Below are 24,045 nucleotides of genomic sequence, written 5' to 3' on the forward strand. Positions count from 1 at the left end.
AATGTCAGAAAGTAAAAAAAAAATTAAATATAAAAAATAAGAATTTTAAATATTAAAAAAAATATAATTTTGAGATATCTAAAAAAAAAAAAGATAAAAAAATAGGATAGATGAAGTATAAAAGTTTGAGTATGCTAAATTTGATACATGTGACGCTAGGGAAGAACAAAGAACAATGAAAACGAAACCAGAAGCCGATGAAATTCGTAAGTTTAATTCAATAACATGTTGCTTTCAAAAGAATAATAAGGTAGTTGTTAAGAAAGGAAGGCACACCTACCTTTTAGAAGTGGTACCATCTTTTCGCAGCACAATTTTATGTTACTTCCATTCATAAATCCACCATGTACTTGCTAATCATAATGTCCACCAAAAAAAAAAAAGAAAATTTTTTTAATTATATTCTTATAATTTTTTGAATTTGTGTTTAATCTAAAATATCATAATTTTTTAAAAATTTATTTTTAATACATTATCGTTATAATCTTATAATTCTACAAGCAAAATTAAAAGATTAACTTATATCTTATATTTTAATTAATTTTTTAATATATTTTAAGAAAAATGTATTACCCTACTAATTTTACATGTAAAATTTAAAAATTTTATTATTAGATGATGAAATTATTTTTTTTTAAACTAATAATTTTGTTGTATTTGTCTTAATCAAATTTGGTCTACTTGAATGTTACCAAAAAAAAAAAAAAAATGATGAAAGTGATTGCATTTAAATTGTAGAAGCTACCTAACCCAATCTAGGTTCCATTGGGTCCATTTTTTTCACCTAACTAAAGACTAAATATTGGTATGATAAAGCATTTATTCTCATGAACTAACTATTTAAGGTTTTAATTAACAAATAATAAAAATAAAAGTATAATAATATTATGTCTAAATGTAAAAATATATAATTAAATTTTTATCAACTTTTATGTTATTTCAAATTTAAAAAATTAGAAAAAAAAGATAGTACTACAATATTTATAAAATAAAAAAATATTTTTTATATATAATTTAAAATATAATATTATAAAAAAATTTATCAAAGACCTAATTAATATTAATAATTAAATATATATATATATATATATGAAAAAGGAGGGTGATTTAGGTAAGACAAAAAAAAAACCAAAAGGTCCCATCTGAAAAGGTCATGCATGTGATGTTGGTGGGAGTTAGAAGTATTAAAAATTAAAATGAAACAATTATTATGACCCTATTGATTGAGGGACAGAGCAGCTATAATTATTATTAAATAACTTGAGACTTGTTAAATAATTTTCTTTAAGAGCAAGTGAGGAAAAAGAGTTGAGGGGGAAAAAATATCTTATGGAAGCTTCTAATGGCTCTACCTAACACCTTTTAAAATGAAAAAAAAAAAAAAAAAAAAAAAGAAGAAGAAGAAGTGAATTGTGGAAAAGTGATCCCCTTTTCCAAATTAACCAAATTAACGGGATAATTTAAAATATAATATGGTAATATAATATAAATATAAAATATTAAAATAATATAATTTAAAATTTTAATAATAATTATATTTAATTTAATAAAATAAAAAATATATATTTTATATTTTTATATTAATATAAATTATAATATATAATTTTTATGTAAAATATAATATAAATATATAAATTTAAAATTTTACATGATACGAATACATGAATAACTAAATCTTTTAATAACTATTTGCTTTATTTTTTGTTTCTTTAGCTTTACCATTCAAGGAATGGTTTTTTAATTCTCGTGTTTTTGTAATTTTAAGTATAAAAAAATTATATTTTCAGAGAAAAATTATTAATGTTAAAATTTAAATATCAAATCTATTGTATTTTATTTTTATAAATAATTATATTAATAATTGAATTAAATTTTAAATTTTTATTTTTATTTATAATTTTTTTTGGGAGTGGGGAGATTTATTATTTTCTTTCTTTCTCTTTTAAATTATTTATTATATGTTTGTTAATAAAAATTGATTTAATGTTTGGTTGTTGCAACATCCATAAAAGATAGTATTTTTGCTATTTTTATAATTGGTATGTTATGTGGTTGTTGATGAAGCCAGCCAGCCACCCCTGTTTATACTGATGAAAGGCTAAGCTTTAACAACCTTTTAATGACATAACCATGGATTAATTCTGGCAGCCATTGCCATTTCAATTTTGGTTAGTAGGGTTATTGAATAAAGCATTTAGAACTTCAAGTACTAAATAAAATTCGATAAATATATATAATTGAATACTTAACTCATTGATAATTATACTTATTTTTTATTACATTTAAATTTTTTTTTAATGAAATATTTTAAAAATAAGTTCGCGAATGAGTTAAATTTACCTTGAGCAGATACAATTTACTATAAAAAAATAAATGTATAAACTATAGGTTAATCATACTCGAGGATTGCGATATAAAATAAAAAAATATTTATAATTGTTAAAATTTAAATTTCAAACTTATTTATAAAAGAGATTTATATTTTTCTTAATTTAGATAACTTTTATTTAAAGAAAAAAAATTTGAATCCTAATCTTTTAAATATTGAAAGTACTTCAACTTATCACTAAATCAAACATTCAAATATGATTCTTGGTAATAATAATCACAACAACTATTAAAAAGTAATTTTGTTGCTTAATTTGTCTTTAGTAGTTGGATTGAAAACCTTTTTATAAGTAAAGTTTTGATTCCAATATTATATATATAAAGGCTATGTTTTTTTTTTTTTTTGTTACATCATGAAGGTAAAATCTTAATATAAGTAAAGAGAAAATAAAAAGTTTGGTTCGAAATCAGATCTTTGATGTTTCTTCAAGTACTTTTAACCACTAGGCTAAATGCTATGTTTAAAACATGAAGTTAGTTGAAAAATAAAATACTAATTATTTTATCATATGTTTATTATGCACTTGAATGAAAAAAATTAAATTATTGAAAGAATTAAATATTTTATATCGAACGGATAAGTTTATCATTTGAAAAAATAAACGATTATTTTTAATTCATGAGATTAAATTTACATATTTTATTATATTTTTAAAAATTATTTCAATCATTTAAATTATAAACTTTAAAAAATGATAATTTTGATCAATAAATAAATTATCCTATCTTAATTTTTATATACATAAAAAATAAAAATAAAATAATATTATTTAATATTATTTTATTTATAATATTATTTTATTATATTCTATCATAATATTATATATTAAACATATGAGTAATATTTTTTATGATAAACTATGATTTTCCACTTGATTCGGGAAAAGTAACCATTGAAATTCGAGTCTCAATACCTAATATTTGCTTTACTTAAAGTCAACACTCGAACCCCCTGCATTCATCAACAACCCATGTTCTCTCTACCAACTCCGACTTCATTTTTTCACTTTTATAAATATATAAAGACAACACTCATTCATCAGTCATCACTGCAATTCTTATATTGTTTTCTGATCTCTTCAAACCTATGAAAATTGGATTGCGCCATTGTTGAAGCCATCAAACCTTCGTCATCCTCCATTAATTAGACGGCACAATGCCTCTTGTCAAACCTTGTAACATAAACAATTATAATGCAAACAGTACTGATCCTTCAACTAATTAAATCATATACACTAATAAAGTAATTAGCAAAGTGTTTAGCATGTCCAATCATTTTTATCGCATTTGTTTAAGGACGATAATGGGTACTTTATATAATCAAGTATTAAGCATTAATATTTAATGGGATTCCGATGATATATTGATAATTAAAATTTAATCGGATTTGAGTTCATACAATAAAAAATTAACGAATATTTTATTTGTTATTATTTTTGTTGTTGTTCTTTCGTTAATCCGATATGTAAATGAATTTATTAGGTACCTTCAAAAACAATAAATTCAAAACATGATAGATTGACGAGTATAATGTAGAATGAGCAAGAAATAGAATATGAATTGAAAGGTGGAACTTGGGAACCAAAGGCGGGGATGGGGTATGATACCTAATAGTTTGGTTGGTTGGGGCTCATGTCATTGCCTAAGTGATTAATGTTAGATTGGTAGAAGGGTGGTACAAGGGAAAGTTAGTGGTTTTTTTTTTTTTAGTGAAAGAGAGCTTTTATTAGAGTGGAAAAAATAGGTTAGCTACGAGCAAAATATATTTGTGAAATTTTTTATTAGAAATAAATAAATAAAAATTTTAATAAAAAATTTAAACGTATAGATTAATAAATTTACTGTGTAAATCAATAATATATAAAAATATTATTTATATTTAATAAATATATCAAAATTTATTAAATTTTTTTTAAAATTTGCATACGTGATATATATGATAAGATCTTTTAATATATAAATTTTAATTTTTATTTACTTATTTTTAATAATAAATTTTACGAACTTCGCCCATAAAATTTTATGTAAATCTTTGCCTATCCACCACTCCATCCTCTTCTCACGGCTTATCCATTGCTTCCAAATGAAAATTATCTACCCCTTTCCCAAAAAAAAAAAAAAAATCTGAAATGGAAAAAGAGGTTATGAAATCCTCTCCTAATCAACATACATCACAATTCACAAAAGTTTGAAAAAAAATAAAAAAAAGGGGGAATATGCTTTTGGAAGAATTTTATAGACCATGCAACTGAATTACAATTTTCTGTTTGTGAAATAGGAGAAAGAGTCATCATTTGTATTTGAAATAAATAAAGGGCAAATTGTAGTGCATAAGACTCTCAACTTGACGAAAGTTTGGGTGAGGGTTTATAGTACATAACCTTCTTTCTACATCTTACCATTGCTTCAAGACTAGCACTCTATTTGCATATGAAATAAAAATAAGAAAAAAAAAAAATCCCTCCCTCCTTTCCTCTTTCTGAATAACAACAACAAAAACAAATTAAGCCTGAGCCATGACCCTTTTGAAGATCTGATCAATGATCATTGAGGTGTGACAAAGCTCAACTTTTTCTTGGAAAAGAGTGGTAAAAGCAAAATTATAAAGGTAAAAGAAAAGAAAGTGTATAATCCAATAAATGCAAAAACATTCACCAATAATGGTCACCTGGACTACTATTACTATATATCTATATATATATTGATATAATAATAATAATAGAAATTAGAGATAAAGAGAAAATTAGAGGGATTTTAAAACTAAGAACATTTAATCTCCTTGTCATTTCTTTCCATTTTCTGTTGAGCTAAATGATTAAAATTTTTTTTTGAAATTCCCTCTTATTTCATTTCCAAACTTCTATAATCCAAGAAGCCAGTTTTCAAGCGTGAGAAATCATAACCACTGTTGCTGTTGCTACTGCTGCTACCAGCAGTACCACCGATGCTGCAAGCGCAGCCTTTGCCGTTTTTCACTCCCAAACTGCAAACAAGACAAAGAGTCCTTCCCCTAGTTTTCAATGGCTCTGGCGCCTGGCTTTGATGGTAAGGAGGGCTAATTCTGAGGTCCAAATTCAAGTCTGGACACGTTTCTTGAACTGGGATTTTCTTCTCATCATCTTTGTTGACAAATCCACTAGGGTTATTACTCTGTTCTTTCTCTTCTTTAGCACCACTGAAAGATATTGTTGTTACATCCCGAGCAGCATCATTGAGTGGCCTGTGAGTTGCAGGATCAATACCTCTGTTCAATAGCTTCCTTCTTATATGTGTGTTCCAGTAATTCTTTATCTCATTATCTGTTCTTCCTGGTAATCTCCCAGCTATAAGAGACCACCTATAAATTCAAAGAATCCCCCCCCCCCAAAAAAAAAAAAATTAAGACCATCAAAAACCAATCAAGATTTTCAAATACTACACATATGACAATAGGAAAGTTGAATATGTATATACTTACTTGTTACCAAGAAGGCCATGCAGCATGATAATGAGCTCATCTTCTTCTTCAGTAAAATTGCCACGTTTAAGGTCAGGTCTTAGGTAGTTGATCCAGCGAAGTCTACAACTTTTGCCACAGCGGAGAAGGCCAGCAGCTTTAGGGAGTGAGCGCCAGCAACCTTCACCATGGGCTCGGATGTAAGCGATGAGGCGATCGTCTTCTTCTTTGGTCCATGCACCTTTGTTTGTATGAGCTTTCTCACAGCAAGGAGACCTTCCCATTTGAGTTGTGGAAAACTACTAAACTAGCACTAAAGTACCTTCGCTTGGATGTTTCTCAATAGTACATAGTATTATAAATAACCAAAAAATTCAGAATTTACAAGTAGTATTGAGGGTGGAAAATGGAATGGAGGACTTGTTTTCTGTGTTGCTGGAACATGGAGGCCGGCCCTTCGAGAGAACTTTAGATGTGGTTTTATAGCCTTTTGACTATTAATCCAACAAACCCAGAGAGAGAAAGATAAAGAAAGAGAGAGGGCAGTGAACCAAATTTTGCTTCTAGATATGAGTTGGTGAGACAAGTTTGAGGGAGTGGCTGGTGGAGCCTTTCTCTTGATAATATTACCATCAATCATATATAATAATAAGTTAAAAGGGCTATATATCTTAACTGTAGGTAACCTTCAGGTAGGTGTAAAGTAAGGAATTAAAGTGTGGGCAGGACAAAGTATGACATTTGGTCCCCTAATTTCTTCCTTTGCCCCTTTCTCTAAACCTGTACTACTTTTGATTAATAATTTAGTTTGCTTTCATAATCTTTCCCCCAACTTCACTACACAACATGTACCAGAATTCATATTCAACTTATATTTTTATTATGTTATTGAAACTAATTACATCCTTAGGATAGGTTTTCGATGTAAAGCTTATCCGTTTTCCTCAAATATCAACCTAATTTCGAAAAATATTTCATCTATAATTCTTTTTATTGTAATACTATAATTATTCAATCACAATAAGAAATATATATTACTTATAAACCCGAGCTTCATATCTAAAGTGCATTTTTTATTTGTAATTGTTAATAGAATTTTGTAAATGCAAAAGAAATAAGAGGGAATTACCATGACTCAAACAAATATTTGAAATTTATAAGGTATAAACTGATAAGTGGTTGGTTTTTTGACGAAAAAATTTTGTATTTGAGTTATATTAATGATTATTTATTGAGATTATATCGAATGCACGATCTGTAATCATATGTCTGTAAGATAAGATATATTTTATCAACAGATATCACTATTATAAATAATATTACATATAACTAATTGTTGAATAGTTTTGGCTTACACAAAAATCAAAGCAAATTTAAAGTTGAAAATATATGCATATGCATATGTACACGTCGGTGTGTTTTTTGTGAGAAAATATGAATAATCTTGCTATATTGTTAGCTGTAGCGGGTGATTGAATGGCTATTTTTTTCAGGTCTTTAATTTTTTTAAAAATTTTTTTTGTCTTGTTATATCTTTGATTGAAAAAATATTATGTATTTAAATTTTTTAAATCTATAATTTTCAAATATCATAAATATGATTACAAGGATAATTGGTAATTCTTGGGTGTAAATCATAATATAGAGATCATGGTGGTTGCGGATCTTTATTCTATTGGTATAGTATTCATGCATGAGAGAGAGTGACACAGCTTCTAGAAGACTTGGATCGAGGTTGGGTCATTGGCGGGATGACGAAAGAAAAGGGAAGAATAGGAAAAGAAATATCATATGTGTGGGTGTGGTTGTGGTTGGATGTGGCCTGTGGTTCACCTTCCACTTTTCTTTTGTTTTGGTTTTTTGTCGTCTCCCAAACCTTGTGGAGTAAGTTATTATTATTATTATTATTAGGATAAATTTCGTAATAGATAAATAATTTAATTTTTTAAATTAAAATAAAATATATTATATCTGATAAATTAAAATAAATAATTATAAATTATACATTTAAAATAATTTTAGTACGTAATTATCAATAAAATTTAAATTTAATTTTTTTTTATCGAAAAGGATAAATTTTAACAAATTAAATCATTATTTATTGATCTTGCGGTGTAAGTTTAGGCAACAAAAAAGGGCAGCAAAGGTTACGGGAAAGGTTGATTCACTTCACCTTTTCGTTGTTATCTTCAATCTTTCCCTCGCGCTACCGCACATGAGAGTGTCCCACCTTGTGCTCTCTCTTTCTCCCTCTTTTCTCATCATGAAATTCGACTGAATGGTAAGAGCAGAAGTTGTTTTCCAAGGGAAGGAGGGAGAGGTCCACCCATGAAACAATCTGTATTGTATTTTCACCCACCTTTTTTTTAACCTTTTTGACTATCCTTGCACTAGTCCAACGCTGGCCTCACTTTGATGTTGAGCCGTCTGGGTGGGGGCACCAATTAAGATTTTATTTATCGACACGACTCGATTATTTTTAATTTTTTTAACAAAAACGAAAAACCCACTTAATGCCTATCCATCTGTTTTTGCCTTTCAAATTTTGAACAAACAGTACATTTAAAAGAGAAAAAAAATTGAGAGTGGGAGGAGAAAGAAATTTGAAACCAATGTGTTGTTTACTCCTAAAAAATGATGGATCAAACATATAGCTACACCCATGAATTGAATGGTTCCTCACCTATTTCAATCAGATGGCTCTCATCATCGCAATCAGTTAGGTTGGCCTTTTATCAAGTTTTTTTCCTCACCGGCCTTCCCCTACGCAACAACATGGCTGCCCTAAAAATATAGAGAGATAAAGACTCGAAAGAATGCAATGGAATTTTATAATTAGGTGATTAGTTGAGGTCATAAAAGTGGGTTAAGGCCTTGGTTAGGACTTGGGATTGTCAATAATCAGATTTTGTTGGTGACGCCCCGTGGATGTCACGTGCTTAGGCATTGAACAAGACTTGAGGAATAAGGAGAGATGTCCTAAACAGGCTGAAGACCCTTACCCCTAACCTACCTTCCTCGTTTCTCTTTTGGCTGCCCCCCCCACCATGTGGGACTCTTAACCTTGGCGGAAGATCAGTTTCAGACAATCCAAATCCACACCTTACCTTAAAAATTTTTTCCTTATTTCCATGTATTTTGGTTACATTAACCATGGGGCACAGCCCAGACCTGATTGGGCTTCAACGAGGTGGCTCAATAAGAGTTCGAAAACCAGAGAGCATTGAAAACCAGAGAGCATTGAAAACCAATCACCGTGAAGAGCAACCGCCAAGTTAATCATACCAAAGTACAAGAGAATGGTTTGTAATAGAAATGCCACGATTGAAGTGGCTCTGGAGAATTTATCCATGTGTTTGTTATTTTACTTCAAATGGAACAACTTATGTATTTTCATCTTTTACCAATATGTCTAGATGGCAATAACTATGGCATGTAGGAGGGGATATCACGTCAGAGAAACAAGAACTACATAGCTAGCCAGATGATCGGACCAAGTTCTGCTAATTGATAATGGATGTTCTGTTGTAGAAAGACCTTGTAATCTAGCTTCACTTCATTCTTTTGCGGACCTCATAAAAGTAGCTTAGGATCACCACAGCAGCTGCGACAGCAACCCCAACAGCACTCTGTGCCAATATGGTGCTGTCCTTCACAATTAGCTTGGAGCGAGAAGAACTAGGAGTAAACCCAAGTTCTGAAAGTTTCTTATGAGATTCTGCATAATCTCTGAAGAATGCATCCTCATCCTGCCAAATGCCAGAAATAAGATTGGCCAAATTCTAAAAAAAAAAAAAAATCACATGGAAAGATGAAGTTCAAAAGAAATAGAATGGTAATGATAGCCTCATTGAAGAAAATATCATAACAGAGCATTGGAGGATGCCAACCAACAACTGCAATCAATTTAACCATGTACCAACCTAGGAGTTGGGCATTTAGTAGTCCAGGAATCATAGCAGAACAGATATTTATTTGCATAATGTCTCAATCCAAGATTGGTTTATATCACCTAAAAAGATGCTTCCTGCAGCATATTTGATAGTAGTTGGCATTAGCCTGTGTTTGACTCAGTTTGGCTAAGATTAGACCAGGATTGCACAGGAACATCATATAGACCCAACGAATTACCTAATTTGAAAGAAGCACAGGCCAGTCTCAGGTTGGTATGCAAAGGGTCCTTATAACAGCACAAGCCCACTTGAAGCAAGGTTGAATTCAGTTAGACGAGGACAAAAAATTTCCTATTCAAATATTGGTTTAATCTGAATCTAGTTATTTCAATTAGGTTTGCAGGATAGGCTCTAGATAAAATTCTGACATTTCTATCAGTGCACAAGTGGCCCAATCAGAAACAATGAAAGCAACATTCTATCTTATCATAATCTTGTGCACTAAACATACCAACAAAGATAAAGATAAAGATCTACCAAGAACAGGGTCTACTAAATGGAAGACAAAAAACCGTAATAAATACTCAAGTAATTACATTACAAATTTAGCAACGTCCCCTTGATCTCTCTGGATGTACAGGTAAGACAAACGGAAGCCATTCGGTTAAACTATTACCTTTGCATAAAGCTGTACATACTGGCGGAACACAGGATCATCCAACAAAGCCTTGTCTGTTGGAAGTTTCAATAACCCTTCTGATTCCCCTTTTAGCAGCTCCCTGGGACAATAATAGTAAATGAATTCATATGAATTCTGAGTAAGAAGGAAATATAATAGCTTGCAAATCACAGATTTAATCTTACACAAAATAAGAGTTGTCGAACTTCAGCGGTTCATTGGTCCAAGGGCCATCAAAACCTGATCTCTCTAGATGAGCCCTTCCCTGTAACACCAAAGCCAACACAAAAGGTCTGATGTTGAATCTATAACCAACAAACTCAGGCATAGACAAAAACATGTAAAAAAAAAAGTACCAGAGTGTGACCCCCAGATAATGCCACAATATCCTTGTCAGATAGGCCCATTCGATAGAAGATGTCCCTCAGATGAGGTGCACCTAACACCAGGATTCACAAAAAAAAAAAATGCAAACTTTAGAGTCCACAACTCCAGACAATAGAAACATAAGATTACATATGCATTTGAATGTAAGCTGATAAACATGTGGAAGAGGATACTCAAAAGTGTCTGCCGAACTAATAGATTAATTAATTTCATTTTGGTTTCCACGGATACCTTATTAGGTGCAACAATTGACTACATGATTACTCCAGAACTCTTGACCAAGGAAAAAAAAAAAACAAAAGTTCTTGGAATTTGTCTATAGTAGTTTCTAAAACCAACAGAATGATTGGTCAATGAACAAAATTGCATGGATCCAAGTACCAAGCCAATCTCTCCTTGTATAGAATACTGATCAGATGTAACTATTGTTAAAAAATCTAATTGGTGTCACCCAACCAGTACAGAAGAGGCTCCTAGGGAACAGTTTGCAGCTGTTATGAAGGCTTCCGGTAACTACGTTCCAATACTCCCATTCCTGGCTCTAGACAGACAAACTTGACAGAAAAACCAGACCACTAACTTGTGGACTCGTTTCTCTTAGAGGAGTCTAAAACCACCAAAAGAGAGCGATGAACATGTGGTCAACGATCCCAATCCAGATATTTATTTGCCAATCTAATTTTAAAGATCCAAGCTGTGATAAAGAAATAGAAGGTGGCACAGTGATAATCTTTTGATCAGTTAAGAGTAACCTATGCTCCATCCAAACTACGAATTCTTCAAGAGAATTTTTACTTTGATAACTGACAGAAATAAAAGCTTAGAGTAAATGGCTTTTTCTATCAAACAGGTAATGACAACAATACAGTCATAACTCATAACGTATTCTATGAATCTCATAATTAGTTCATTAGAACTGCAAAAAACAGAAAATGTAAGAAGCCACAAAGGTCACAAAAATATTAGCCATTAGACAATAGTAGCATGATTCCAAATGCCTTCAGTTCTATATCTTCCATCTAGTTTGAGGAAACACATAACGAAAGAAATCTGAAAGTAGCAAAAGATATGACTAGATATAACCATGTAGATCGTCTAAGCATCAAAATTTACAAATATTTAAAGTGCCCAATTACCCAGAAATCAGAATTTACAGTTCTTAGTGTGTGGAATCAGAAATTCAAATAAATGGCTTCAGAAATTATGTTACCTTTTTTAGCATCTGGAAGTCGACCTTCCTTGGGACAAATGTTTGAATCCTATTAAACAAAGCATACTTAATCAAATGAACTAAACAAGCTACATTTGCAAGAATAAGCCGAAAAAACATACCTTTCTTCCTGGTACAAAGTTAATAGAGGGACCTCCGGTGACTTCAACAGCAACAACACCCGCAAGCTGAAAATGAAAATGATAAATCATGGGTCATTCATCATTCAACAAAAAATCAACAACTTTGGTTTTAATCTAAGTGCAGTCATTTGTGTGGTGTGGCATATGAAGAACACACGCTGTTAAGAAACAAGAGTTGCTACTGTAAGTGCAACAAACAGTCTCAAAATCTACAACACCTCTCAACTCAAGTAATTTCTTATGCAGTTTGGGTTTCAATGTTTCTATCTATTTTTTTTTACAAATCACAAAAATTTAATCAAATATATAGCCCTTTTTTTTTGCCGTTATAACATGATACTACAATTAATAGCTTCTTTCTTGTTAAGTACCAGCAATCCTCTCTGTTTCTAACTCTCCAAGATCTTTCATAAAACAATTCTATCAGGCCAATCATTTAACCTAGCTAAATATAAGTTTTATATTATAGTGAATCCACATAATGTATTACAGAGAGAGTCTACTTAAGTAAACAAACAAAATGTCTTCATCTGAAGAACCTAAACCAGAGGCCTTCACCTCAAACTCCAGCAAGGATTTTAGATTAAGTTTTTGGATCTAATCAGTGTGTAAATGTTTCTTTGTTTCCCCAATGTGCTCATAGAAGTACAGTAGCAGAGCCCTTTTTCATATAAGTCCAGTTGCAGGAAGCATGCAGGGATATCCTTTGATAAAAGATTTAGATATTGTTTAAGAACTTTCTCAAGCAACAGCATCATGATTTCTTAATACTCATAGCAAGACAGTAGCAGAGCCCTTTTTCGTATAAGTCCAGTTGCAGGAAGCATGCAATGATATCCTTTGGCAAAAGATCTAGATATTGTTTTAAAAACTTTCTCAAGCAACATAATCATGATTTCTTAATGCTATAGATCCATCTTTAATTTTTTTTCATATCAGAATTCTTTCAATAAAATCAAATAGAAAACACTATATACTTTTTAATTCCCTAGTGATGCAATCAAATCTCAAATAAAATGCATGCTAACTCTTTTGACTCCATAATCACCTGGTATAGGTCTGCATGTGTGATCTTAGGATGTTTAGCCTTCACCTCCTCTGAAATGTTTCAAAGAGAATACTCTTTAGTCAACATAAATAAAAATATAAAAACATTTTTAGTTTTTAGAAGAATATTTTAACATAAACTACCAAACCATACATAGGAAGATATGTTACATGCATGAAAACACAAATGTACTAAAATATATTCAAAAACTTGTTAGCAATTCAGACTTGGATAGAAGTTACAACATTTGCACCAATTAATTGTGAAGATCGATGTCTTTCTACCACAAACTTCTGATGGAGGAGACAACTGACTACCATACAACAGAAGTTCACCTTAAAAGGGATGGTTCTTTGTCAACCAAGGCAACAAACAATGTACCACCCAAACTTCAATGGCTCAAACCTTATGGAGCCATGCAAGTTCAACCTTATACTGTAAGATCAAAATAAAATCACTACAATCACATTGAGCTAATAATATCTTCCATTTCTGCAAAACAGGCATACAGATTATGTTGCCCTGATTTAAACTTTTACTAAGCAATTTGAGCATATCTTCCAAAATCCTTGTCAAATAATCATGCCGTGCTAGTATGTGAGATTTTGAAGCAAATGATTCTTCTGTTAAACCCTATGTCAACACACTAACCAACATACTTGCCAGGCCCTGCTTCCACCTCATAAGATTTCTAACCTTTAAAACAAAGAAAACAAAACCCCCTTTCCAGTGAGTAAAAATTAAATATTAAAAATTATTTCAGCATTCCAGATTCCGAAATTGCTCTATCAACATGAATGAACTTGAAGTAATAGCAATGCAACTCAAATTTCTCATTCCTTTAAAATTATAATAACTATCATATCTAGGATAGTCGAATCTAAAAACTCAACAAGTGATTTTAAATGTTTGACACATGTCCATTTAATTAAACACATTAACTTCATCATTCAACATCAATTCCCTCATTTACAGTAAAACAGACAAATGGTTGAAATGTAAAAAGTCCCATGTGGAGTTTTCAGACTCCAACACTGTAGATAGGATAATAATCCTTAAGATTATGTTGTAAGGAGAAGATCTATATTTTTCCAATCTTGCAGATAAGTCAACTATTGCATAAACATTTTACACGAATTTTATGGTTAGATACTTAGATAAAAGAGCAAAGATATTAGAAAAGGAATTAGAGTCTGACCGCAAAAATCAATAGCGATTTTCAAGCCGCTATTGGAGCCATGAGTGTACTCTTCTTCATGCCTTATGGAGCCATTTGGTCCACCGGTCTTGGTGCTGACATCGTACGTGCCTGCGTCATGCCACCTTCAAGAAAACAATAACGGAAAATCAATCCATTCAAAAAGTAATTATCATTAAAACTACTAAAAATAATAGTAATCCTTTGCTTCTATTTGTTCTTTCTTAATTCGATTTCCTTCCTACTATATTTCTTGCGTCTTTCATGGAAACAAACGAAGAAGAAGAAGAAGAAATACGCTAAGCGAAGCATGATTGGAGCGCAGTTCTTGAAGGCGATGAGAGCGCGAAGTTCGCGACGAGCTTTGTCGATCTCCTTAAGGTACTCGGTATCGACAACAGGAAACGCCATTGAAATCTCTCTCTCTCTCTCTCTATCTCTCTCTCTCTCTTCAGTGTAGCAACTATCAACTGCAGAAAGTGAGGAAATGGTCAAGACTCAATGTTAGGATAAAACTGCAAGAATAGTTCTGTTTTGGTTTGTTTTTTTTTTGGGGATTTGGAAGACGAAGATAAGCCAATCAAACGGGATTAGATATGGTATAAATGGGTTGGACTATTTCGGAGGCCGAGAGCGATCGTTACGCGTGATCGAGCTCATTCTAAGATTGGTAAGTTCACAACGTTTCCAATGCTTGACTTTGCTTCTTACTTAAGTTTTCCTATTCTAGATTTCGTCCTTAAATTGCCAATGTTAATTTCATTTTCTCAAATTATCTAGTCGTTAAATTAGCCATGAAATTAAAAAAAAATTACTTTATTCTTGTTTGGCAAACCAAGTGTGTTAAACCTACATATCTCACATAACGTGTCATTTGAACCCTATTTTCAACAAATTCTTGTAAACTGATTTTTGCAATTTTTTTTTATAAAAAAAAAAAATTATAATGGTAAATAGTTAGTATTATTAAGATCCATTTATTGGGAAAGACTCAAACAACAAATTTTAGGTGAAACGAGTTTTTTATTAAAAATAATTAAACAAAACTAAAATAAAAAATAAAATCAATATATTAAAAATTTTCATTATATAAATTTAGTGTAAAAATTTTAATAAATTTTAATATATATATATTTTGATATAAATATTTTTAATAAAAATATTAATAAAATTTTTACCGTTAATTAAATATCAATTCAATTTGAATTATAAATAATATTTTTAATAATTTTTTTTTTTTTTACGTATTATTGATATTCATGTTAAGCTTTATTAAGTTATCGATTTAAATTTTTTATTAAAATTTTTATTAAATCATTTTTAATAAAAAATTTCACCAATTTTACTTAAAAATTTTCATATAAATTTTATCCCCATTTTTTAGATGGATTGCATTTTATGATTAAATTTTTAAAAATTCAACCACAAAAATGTACCCTATAATATTTAATTCAACGATAATCTTCCAATCAAGACTCACGAATAGAGCTAAAAAAATGTTTCGCTTATGACTATAAGACTGCCTAACCTTTGTGTTGTACCTCCCAAGAAAGTTACGTAGAAGACGAGCAAAGCAGGCTTGCGGTGGAGCGACCTGCCAATCTCGGCCCAAAACCAGGCATTTACGTGCCGCAACAGGAACCATTAGTATTGTGGGTGGTCAAGCCCTGATCCGGTAAGCGTTTTTATGAAGACCTCAAACCGTCATATATTGTCCAAAGCATAACTGTTTTCATTTCTATCTTACAAGCTTGAGAACTAGAAATCCTGCGTCGTTGGTGCTATTATTACAATCATGTATAGAAACAAACAAATAAAATGACCTATTCAATCTTCAATCTGATGACAGATTGAGAAATGGTTTCCTTTGATGCAGTATCCTTAATTCATAAAAGTCCAACAATATTCAAGGTAAGAAAAGAAAGAAACACACTAAGCTTATTTTGTTCTCCATTGCAACTCAATCTGGATCCGTCCATTCTTTGAGTCTATGAGATGGTATTTCTCATTGATTCTTTTGTTGTTAACAACATCTGAAAGATTGATATCGATATAACCTAGTGATTCCTGTTAATGGGAAGAAATATGGTTAATAGTAAGTTATAGTAGCAAACTTTGAAAACAGACCCAGAATACCGAAAAACAATACCAACATGCACACACATTTAAAATACAAACATATATGCATGTGTGTTATGTATATATTTGTACATATGATTCTGGAGTTGAAACTGTAAAAATCCTTAGATATCCAAATACAATCATCATTATCTAACAACATCACAAAATTCAACCAAGCTCCAATGAAAATAAGTGTCAGCTTATCATTTTTCGTAAAGAAAATAAAACAGCAAAAGAATCCAGTCTCTAGACAACAATCCATGTCATTCAAAACATTTCAAAGTTCAAACACAATAAACAACGATGACAATTTTTATAATCTAATATCTACATAGACCTGAACTCTCCATACATCCACAAAGCATCCCTGGGAATAGACATGCATTCAGGTACAATCATCCAAGTCCAAGGAAATGAAGTATGAAATATTGCACAGCAAAGACAAACATGGGTCCATGGGACCATGTCCAACACCCAAATCCAAGTCCAAGCCACATGGTTAACATAACTATGGATGTAAAGCAACAAACTGAAATTTGGCAAGAAAGATGAGTTGAAAGAGTACTACATGGCATGCAAGTAACAGTGCAAACAGTACCTTTGAGTGCAGCAGGCCTATCCTTGATGAATTGCTGAGAACTTCCACATGCAATTTCTCATTAATGGGGGGTTCATCTATCATAAATACAAACTCCTCTTCCCATCTTGGATCTCTGTTTTTCTTTACATGCTGCACCAATTAAATTACAAAACATGTCATTTATAGGAAAGACAAACAACTGACAAGGAAATGATCTTGGTGTGATGCTTGTATTTCTTTATTTTGTTTCCTTGATGTACTCAAACTGATTTGCTGCTGTTTGGAAGTCTGTTATAACTGTAGTAGGCTTTGCCTACTTATTTGGATGAAAAAAAAAATTGATTTATCCAAATAAAGACAAAGAAAATCTCAGGATTCTTTCAAGACTTTCAGTAACCAAATTATTCGACCTTAAAGGAAAACATGAATATCTAAAAGGATTCCTTCCACTAATGTCTCCTTGCTGTTCAATATTTTCTTCATCCAGTTGAATTGATTATCTTTCAGCAAAAGATAGCTATCACCACCATCATTGAGTCTTTTCCATAGAAGATATAATTAGTAATAGAAAATAAGAGGCATGAATTAGGAAGGAATCAGCAAGCTCCCCAGTGCAAACTGCCAGGACCAAATGAATGTGAAGCAAAATACTGGATAGTTGGAAATAAATTAACAAACGAAAAGAGAGATATTAATTTGTCAAAGAAAACAGAAATTTTAAATGCCAATGTCATAATATACCTTAGTTTTTTTCTCCTCGCCTCTAAAGAGAACACGCACATATGGATTAGTGTGGTGCTTTCCTTCAACATCTTGTGCCTCATGGACTATGACTGCAAGCACACCTCCACCATCAGGTGTATTCTCAGGAGCCTTCTGCACTGTTTTTGACTCCTCAAAAGATTTTGGTATTTCATCTTCTTTGAAGGGCTTATATGTCAGTTCCACCACAAGCTGGCCACGTGACTTCTCATTTTGTGTGTCATTTAAGTCCATATTTTTAAGGAGTTCAAGGGTCATAACTTTTGGCTCCTCAGGAGTAAGTTCTTTCAAAGGAATCACATTCATACCCATCTTTTCATGCTTGCCAATCTGAGAAAGAGAACAAATATTATAGAAACAAAACATAAAACTCCATATCAATAAAAAAATTCTGAAAACTTACCTGCTCCCAGTCAAAAACACGAAGCTCTAAGGCCTGGGTTTGAGGATCTTTAACAAAAATATCAAATTCCTCATTCCATTCAGGGTTCAAGTTTTTGTGCTTCACAGTGGTTTTCATAGATGAGAGCTTATCCTCAGTTAGCTTTAGTTTCACATAAGGGTCTGATGCACCCAAAAGATCTTTCTTTCTTAGCTTCATTGCCCTTACAACTCTCACATGGAGCATTCCTACAGGTCTCTTAAAAGCTCTGCAAGTTCAATTGGATTTCTAAGCCACGACCAAAAAAGTGAAAGTAAAAAATGAGAACATAACTCATAATAAAATATGAGAACATCTTGAAACATACTTTGCTGGATCCAGAATTTGTACTTGCAGGGTTTTAGGCCATAGATACATGTTTGCAACCTGATCTTTGATGAGCTCCTGCATTGCATTGCTTCATTAACATTCAAAGCTATGATTCATATAGACAAAGCCAGTTGAGGCATTAATGAGGAGAATTTTTTTCTGACAGCTGGAAAAAAAATGGTCTCATCCTTCAAGAAGTTAGCATAGATAAAACCACCACTGAAGAGAGGCCCACTAACTTCTAAGGATAAAAATTGCGCATTTTTTTTTAAAGAAAAGGTGCCTACAACAGATTGAGCTTTTGGTGAAAGAAATGCAATTTGAAACATTTAATAAAGCCTCATTTAGCAACTGCCAGGTGAGAAACTCAAAAAAATTGAGAATGAGACAGAACATTATATGGCATTTTACCTGGACAAACCTGTAGAGACCAGGTATTGACATGAGATCAGCCCCTATAAGCTTCAACCCAAAGTCAACATGGGGCTGCAGACTAGAAGAGATATGGTTAAAAAAGAAAAGAACTAATCGCTATTCATCTAAAAGTGAGAGAGGAAGAGGCAATACATCCAAAAGCAAGAAAGCAAACTTATTACTATATATATAGGCTAATAAACTAGAAGAAAAAAAAGGTTCTCTCATTTCACAAATATAATTTTTGCATGTGAATACTTAAATCATTCATTGACGGTAATCCATACAAATTCCTCTTATGCTTTTATGAGAGTACCTGAACATATGAATATTACATAAACATCCCTACAGATAAAAGATGGCGTTGAAAGCATTCCCAGGGGAAGCAAGGATTAATTTTTTGAAGGGCTAATTTAGTTTGTCATAAATTCAAAATATCAAGTGCTGAATACCAAAAAGGTGACAAAGTAAAAAATTATCTTATCAATTTGGAGATTCAAATATCATTCTGAAACTCAGTAACATTTCCAGCATGAAATTTGAAAAACATGATATATTAAAGTGAAAACTCATTAGTAGTGTACAAAAGTTTCTACCTGAAGCTAGATGAGAGTACTCTGGCTACCATTATATTTGGCATATTGAAAACTATTTCATTTTCCATTAATTTACTTACCTACTAAATATGTGTCTGAGAAAGGGCACATCTGGCATATATTTTATGTTGATAGCCACAAATTTGTAGTTATAATTTAAAAAATAATTTATCACATTAAAATGTTGAAACATCAAACATCTAAATAATAGAATATTTAATTTCATCCATAATCACAAACCTTCTCCATCAAGGACACAAAGATACTTGCAAAACATGGAAAACTTGGGACCAAAGGCTTCAAGGTAATACGTGGTAGAGCAAACACTTGCAAATCCACAACCTGAAATTATCCAAGCAACACAATTAACAAACAACCTCCTCTCAGTTCTCCAACACAAGTAGTTCAGTGTAAAAGAAAAATATTACTTGTTATGGTAGGAAAAAATAACAACCTGAACAGTTGCCTTCAGACCAAATGCCTTTACAGCAACAGTAACATTAGGATTTCCAGCCCATTTAATTAATGGTTCCATGATTAACTCTTTCTCATCTGTGACATAAACCTTCATACCTATCAATGAGAAGAAGAATGACAAGATCAGTGAGAAATCTGAAGAAAAATAAAAGAAATCAACTGCATCAAAACTGCACAAATATGGTTTTTGATCTGAAAATCTAGGCTCCGGTCTAATGACTTGGGCACCAAACATTTGGGTGAGAATATGCTACTCCCACATCTAAACATCCAGGAGCTACTCCTCTAGTTTGGGGAGACAGGAAAAAGGGCAACTACCTTTTATTGTGTGGCCCAAAATCTATCTTGTATTGCAAAGTATTTCAATTAATATAGATAAATACATTATCCTCGTCTTTTATGTGACATGCTGACTTCTCAAATAATTTACCACATCCTAGAAAGTGGCGTTCCAAAAAAAATTATTCATGCTAAATACAATACAATTTATGCTATCTTCAATACCTATTCAAGATTACCAAGCAGAGTTCTCAAAATTTACTCAGCTTCTCCTGAAGACGCCTTTCCGAAAAAAAGACAAGTGACATAGCATTGGCTGGTGGTAGAACAACCATTAAAGAGTAATTGATTGACTAACCTTGGAAAGTTGGCGGCAAAGATCCTAATGTAAGTGTTTCAAATTCAACAGCATCAATTTTATATTTTGGAATTTGCTCATCAATTATGGGTTTGGCAATATTCTTGGCAGTTGTACAAATCGCCTACAAAAGGGTAATTAAACGAGAAAAGAGCTAAGAACAAACATATAAAGAAGCGAGAAGATACCAAGAAAAGATAGACGTTAGTGGGGACTAGAAGCTAAACCTTGTCAAGATAAGGCCACAAATATTCCAAAAACTTGTTTATCCAATCAACCTTCACATAAACCAGAACAAAAAAAAAAAAAAGGGTAGTTTTAAGATTTCAATGCAGGAAACGGACATGGAAAGAATGTGACAGACACTATTGAAATTTACATACACGATCATAGTCTGGATTTTTTACCCAGAGAGGTATCTCTGGAAGCATCTTTTGTAATGTCTCTGAATCTTGATCAACCAATGGCCGGATTTTAGGATCCTGATAAGGCAAATGTGTAAATAAATAAATTCGAGAAAATGAAAACAAAGGTGACAGATATAAATTATTCACATGATGCAGTACATCAAACATTCTTTCCTTCAACTCTCCCTGTGTGTTCCTTTTTCCCCATTTATCAAGAACAAATTACAAAAATTTTGATTATTTTCCTTAGCAACAAGAAAATGGGGGAAGGTACCCTGATTTCTAGTCACCCCATTTTGGCTTATTTTTTGTTAAAAAAGCTCTAGAGGACCCTGCTACTGGAATTATAACAAAACCTCAAAACTCAAACAAGGATTGCAAATTTCAAAGAAGATATGCATATGCATGTGATTAATCTAATATGATTTGAATTGAATTTGATCGCTAAGATTCCCACCCATTACCAGACTGAAGAATTTAACTAGTTAATCCATTCATTCCTGATGCAAAACCGCTAAAGAAACCATTTCATGCACTGTCAACCTAATAGCATCAAATCTGCATAATTAAATCATATCCTTAGTCAAATTTTTGTCTGGTGATTGACATGCTATTTTCTTATGCAATCTTAAATTTTTCAAAAGCCATTTCTTCCTAATAAGTATCTATCAATCATCTAATAGACAACTTCAATCTAAATATACAAATATATGCAATCCATGCATAACATCAGACTATGTTGCGTTTAGTTACCAAAAAGATTAAAACAAACATAAATATACAAATATAAACAACTTCAATCTAACAAGAACTCTAAGCTTAAAACATCCTATATACTGCATTTGATCACAAAAGAACATAGAACAATCATTACCTTGACAATATACAAATATAAACAACTTCAATCTAATAAGAACTACTGCATTTGATCACAAAAGAACATAGAACAATCATTACCTTGACATCGCTAGGCTGGAAGTAGATGAAGAAGGAGTAACCGATTACAAGACCCGCTGAAATCCCAACTCCGAATCCACAAAAACCCAACACAGTACTCAAAAAGCCCATCAATTCAAATAATAATAAAAAAAAAACAGCAAAAGGAATAACACAAACGGTAATTCTTTTTCTTTCTTTTTTAAGTTCCCCTCTGTGTCAAACAATCCCTAAAGTCACAACTCTCTTCGGATCAATGACTCTCTTCGATGAAAACTCGTCGTGTTCCCTAAAGAATTCACCGTTCGCACCGCCAAATCAAATCTAATGAGAAAAAATAGGGAAAACGAAAATCGAGATTATGAAAATTTGGACTGACGGAATTGTCCTTCACCGATCTATATTTCAAAAGTTAAAAATAAAATCAACTTATTTTTGTATCTTAACGGTAATTTATTGTGAATATCCGAAGGAAATGAAGGTGAAAAGGCAACAGAGTCTTCCGACAGGTGTTTCTTAAACAGTGGAGAGTGACGGATGATCAAAGCTAGGTATAATTAATTTTGAATTGTCGGAACCACCGTCCAGTGGAGCATTACACGTGGCGATAAATTATTGGATGGAGCAATGATTGGAACTTGTAATGGATGGATTGTTTGACGCGTGTTATGTCACATGGATTGGACCTTTCTTATCAAGAGGTCGGTTGCCCAGCCGCGTAAAATACGTGCCCACGGGTTGTCGACTGCGGAAATCAAGTTACCGAAATTGCCCATTTGATTCAATTAATCTATAAAATTTAACATGGGTGTGAATGTCTTTTCAACACCAAATAGTGCATCCCAACAAAAAGTCAACAATAATTGGATGGTTCCGAAGGGGGGAAAAAGTTTAAAAAGGAAATATAGTTTGTCTAAAATTTCTGCATTTAAAACTTTGACCGTTTGACGTATCTTCTTATCTAGTTTGTCTCCTTCATTTTTTATTTTTCCCTATCAATCTTCCCCAATCGGTCACTATCGTAAACCGAGATCCCTTTTTGTTTTACTCTTTTTCTTAATTAATTTAAAAAATTTGTGCATTTTTTAATGCAAGGCAGTAGGGAAACTTTTCGACAAATTATATATGTTTTTTTAGTTTTAAGGGTAAGAATGATAATAAGTTTGATCGGAATAAATTTTTATTTATTTTAAATTTGATTTAATTTTATATTCATAAAATTTAAAATATATTTAATTTAAATTTTTTTATTTTTTTAATATATGAATTTGATCCAAACTGATATTATATAAATAGTATCCAATTTGATTTAACTTGAAATTAATGAAATATTATTTTTAAATATAAAATTTTTATTTTTTAAATAGAATTATATAATTATATATAATTAATTAATTAAAAATAATTTTTATATAATATCATGTTAGATTTATCTAAAATCCAAATTTAACTTGACTTCGATTTTTTTTAACATTATTTGATCAAACTTGACCCGAAACTAAATTTTCAAAAAAAAAAAATTTTATGAGATCAAATCAGGTCAGAACCTATCAAAAATAAGTTGGGCTACCAACCCTAATATACAATTTTACATATCAAGTTTTTGTTCGTTTATATTTAATACATATAAAATATATAAATTATTTTATTATAATTTATGTTAATATATTAAATATTAAAATTTTTATTTTTAATTAAATTCTTATATTATTTTTTATATTTTTTAATTATATCAATTATATCGTAATTTAAATTATTATATATAAATAAAAAAGGATTACTTCATTTTAAGATTAGGATATACCCTTAGATTTTATTAATACTTATATTAGATTTATAAATTATCCATCAATGAATAATTTTTGAAAACAAAAATAAACTTATATTTTACAAGCAAAATATTTAATTTTTATTAACTCAATTAATTTCATTAACAATTTATAAATAATTGTTAAAATATAAAAATATAACAAACTCCAACA

General features: G+C 31.1%; 3 protein-coding genes across 7 annotated transcripts; all 3 read right to left on the reverse strand.

Annotated features, from left to right (window-relative positions):
- Positions 1 to 5,140: 5,140 nt before the first annotated feature.
- On the reverse strand, positions 5,141 to 6,441 carry LOC111298743 (myb-related protein 308-like). The gene is made up of 2 exons (XM_022893470.2): positions 5,846 to 6,441; positions 5,141 to 5,725 (listed from the first exon to the last, which is right to left on the reverse strand). Exons 1-2 carry the CDS (start codon positions 6,106 to 6,108, stop codon positions 5,230 to 5,232), a joined length of 759 nt encoding a protein of 252 aa, XP_022749205.2. The 5' UTR covers positions 6,109 to 6,441; the 3' UTR covers positions 5,141 to 5,229.
- Positions 6,442 to 9,064: 2,623 nt separating this feature from the next.
- LOC111297878 (L-ascorbate peroxidase 3-like) lies at positions 9,065 to 16,050 on the reverse strand. 3 transcript variants are annotated; one of them, XR_016328790.1, is made up of 11 exons: positions 14,681 to 14,955; positions 14,383 to 14,507; positions 13,185 to 13,234; positions 12,116 to 12,181; positions 11,994 to 12,042; positions 10,753 to 10,835; positions 10,582 to 10,661; positions 10,394 to 10,496; positions 9,956 to 10,024; positions 9,748 to 9,851; positions 9,065 to 9,573 (listed from the first exon to the last, which is right to left on the reverse strand). XR_016328790.1 is itself a non-coding variant. In XM_089745588.1 (10 exons), exons 2-10 carry the CDS (start codon positions 14,791 to 14,793, stop codon positions 9,376 to 9,378), a joined length of 867 nt encoding a protein of 288 aa, XP_089601714.1. In that variant the 5' UTR covers positions 14,794 to 14,852; positions 15,911 to 16,050; the 3' UTR covers positions 9,065 to 9,375. The 3 variants fall into 3 exon arrangements, 2 of the variants coding, with proteins under 2 accessions (XP_089601714.1, XP_022748202.2); XM_089745588.1 differs by lacking the exons at positions 9,748 to 9,851; positions 9,956 to 10,024 and adding an exon at positions 15,911 to 16,050 and having other exon boundaries at positions 14,681 to 14,852; XM_022892467.2 differs by lacking the exons at positions 9,748 to 9,851; positions 9,956 to 10,024.
- A 41-nt stretch (positions 16,051 to 16,091) lies between these two features.
- LOC111297886 (synaptotagmin-1-like) lies at positions 16,092 to 22,372 on the reverse strand. Of its 3 annotated transcripts, XM_089745586.1 has the most exons (13): positions 22,085 to 22,372; positions 21,104 to 21,202; positions 20,948 to 20,998; positions 20,721 to 20,844; positions 20,061 to 20,179; positions 19,847 to 19,948; positions 19,008 to 19,082; positions 18,595 to 18,671; positions 18,249 to 18,495; positions 17,825 to 18,175; positions 17,102 to 17,233; positions 16,316 to 16,449; positions 16,092 to 16,149 (listed from the first exon to the last, which is right to left on the reverse strand). In XM_089745586.1, exons 1-12 carry the CDS (start codon positions 22,193 to 22,195, stop codon positions 16,321 to 16,323), a joined length of 1,617 nt encoding a protein of 538 aa, XP_089601712.1. In that variant the 5' UTR covers positions 22,196 to 22,372; the 3' UTR covers positions 16,092 to 16,149; positions 16,316 to 16,320. The 3 variants fall into 3 exon arrangements, with proteins under 3 accessions (XP_089601712.1, XP_022748210.2, XP_089601713.1); XM_022892475.2 differs by having other exon boundaries at positions 16,092 to 16,449; XM_089745587.1 differs by lacking the exon at positions 19,008 to 19,082 and having other exon boundaries at positions 16,092 to 16,449.
- Positions 22,373 to 24,045: the final 1,673 nt, after the last annotated feature.

This window comes from Durio zibethinus, chromosome 16 (genome assembly GCF_047325235.1).
Source record: "Durio zibethinus cultivar Kanyao isolate XHJ-2024 chromosome 16, ASM4732523v1, whole genome shotgun sequence".
Classification (NCBI taxonomy): Eukaryota; Viridiplantae; Streptophyta; class Magnoliopsida; order Malvales; family Malvaceae; genus Durio; species Durio zibethinus.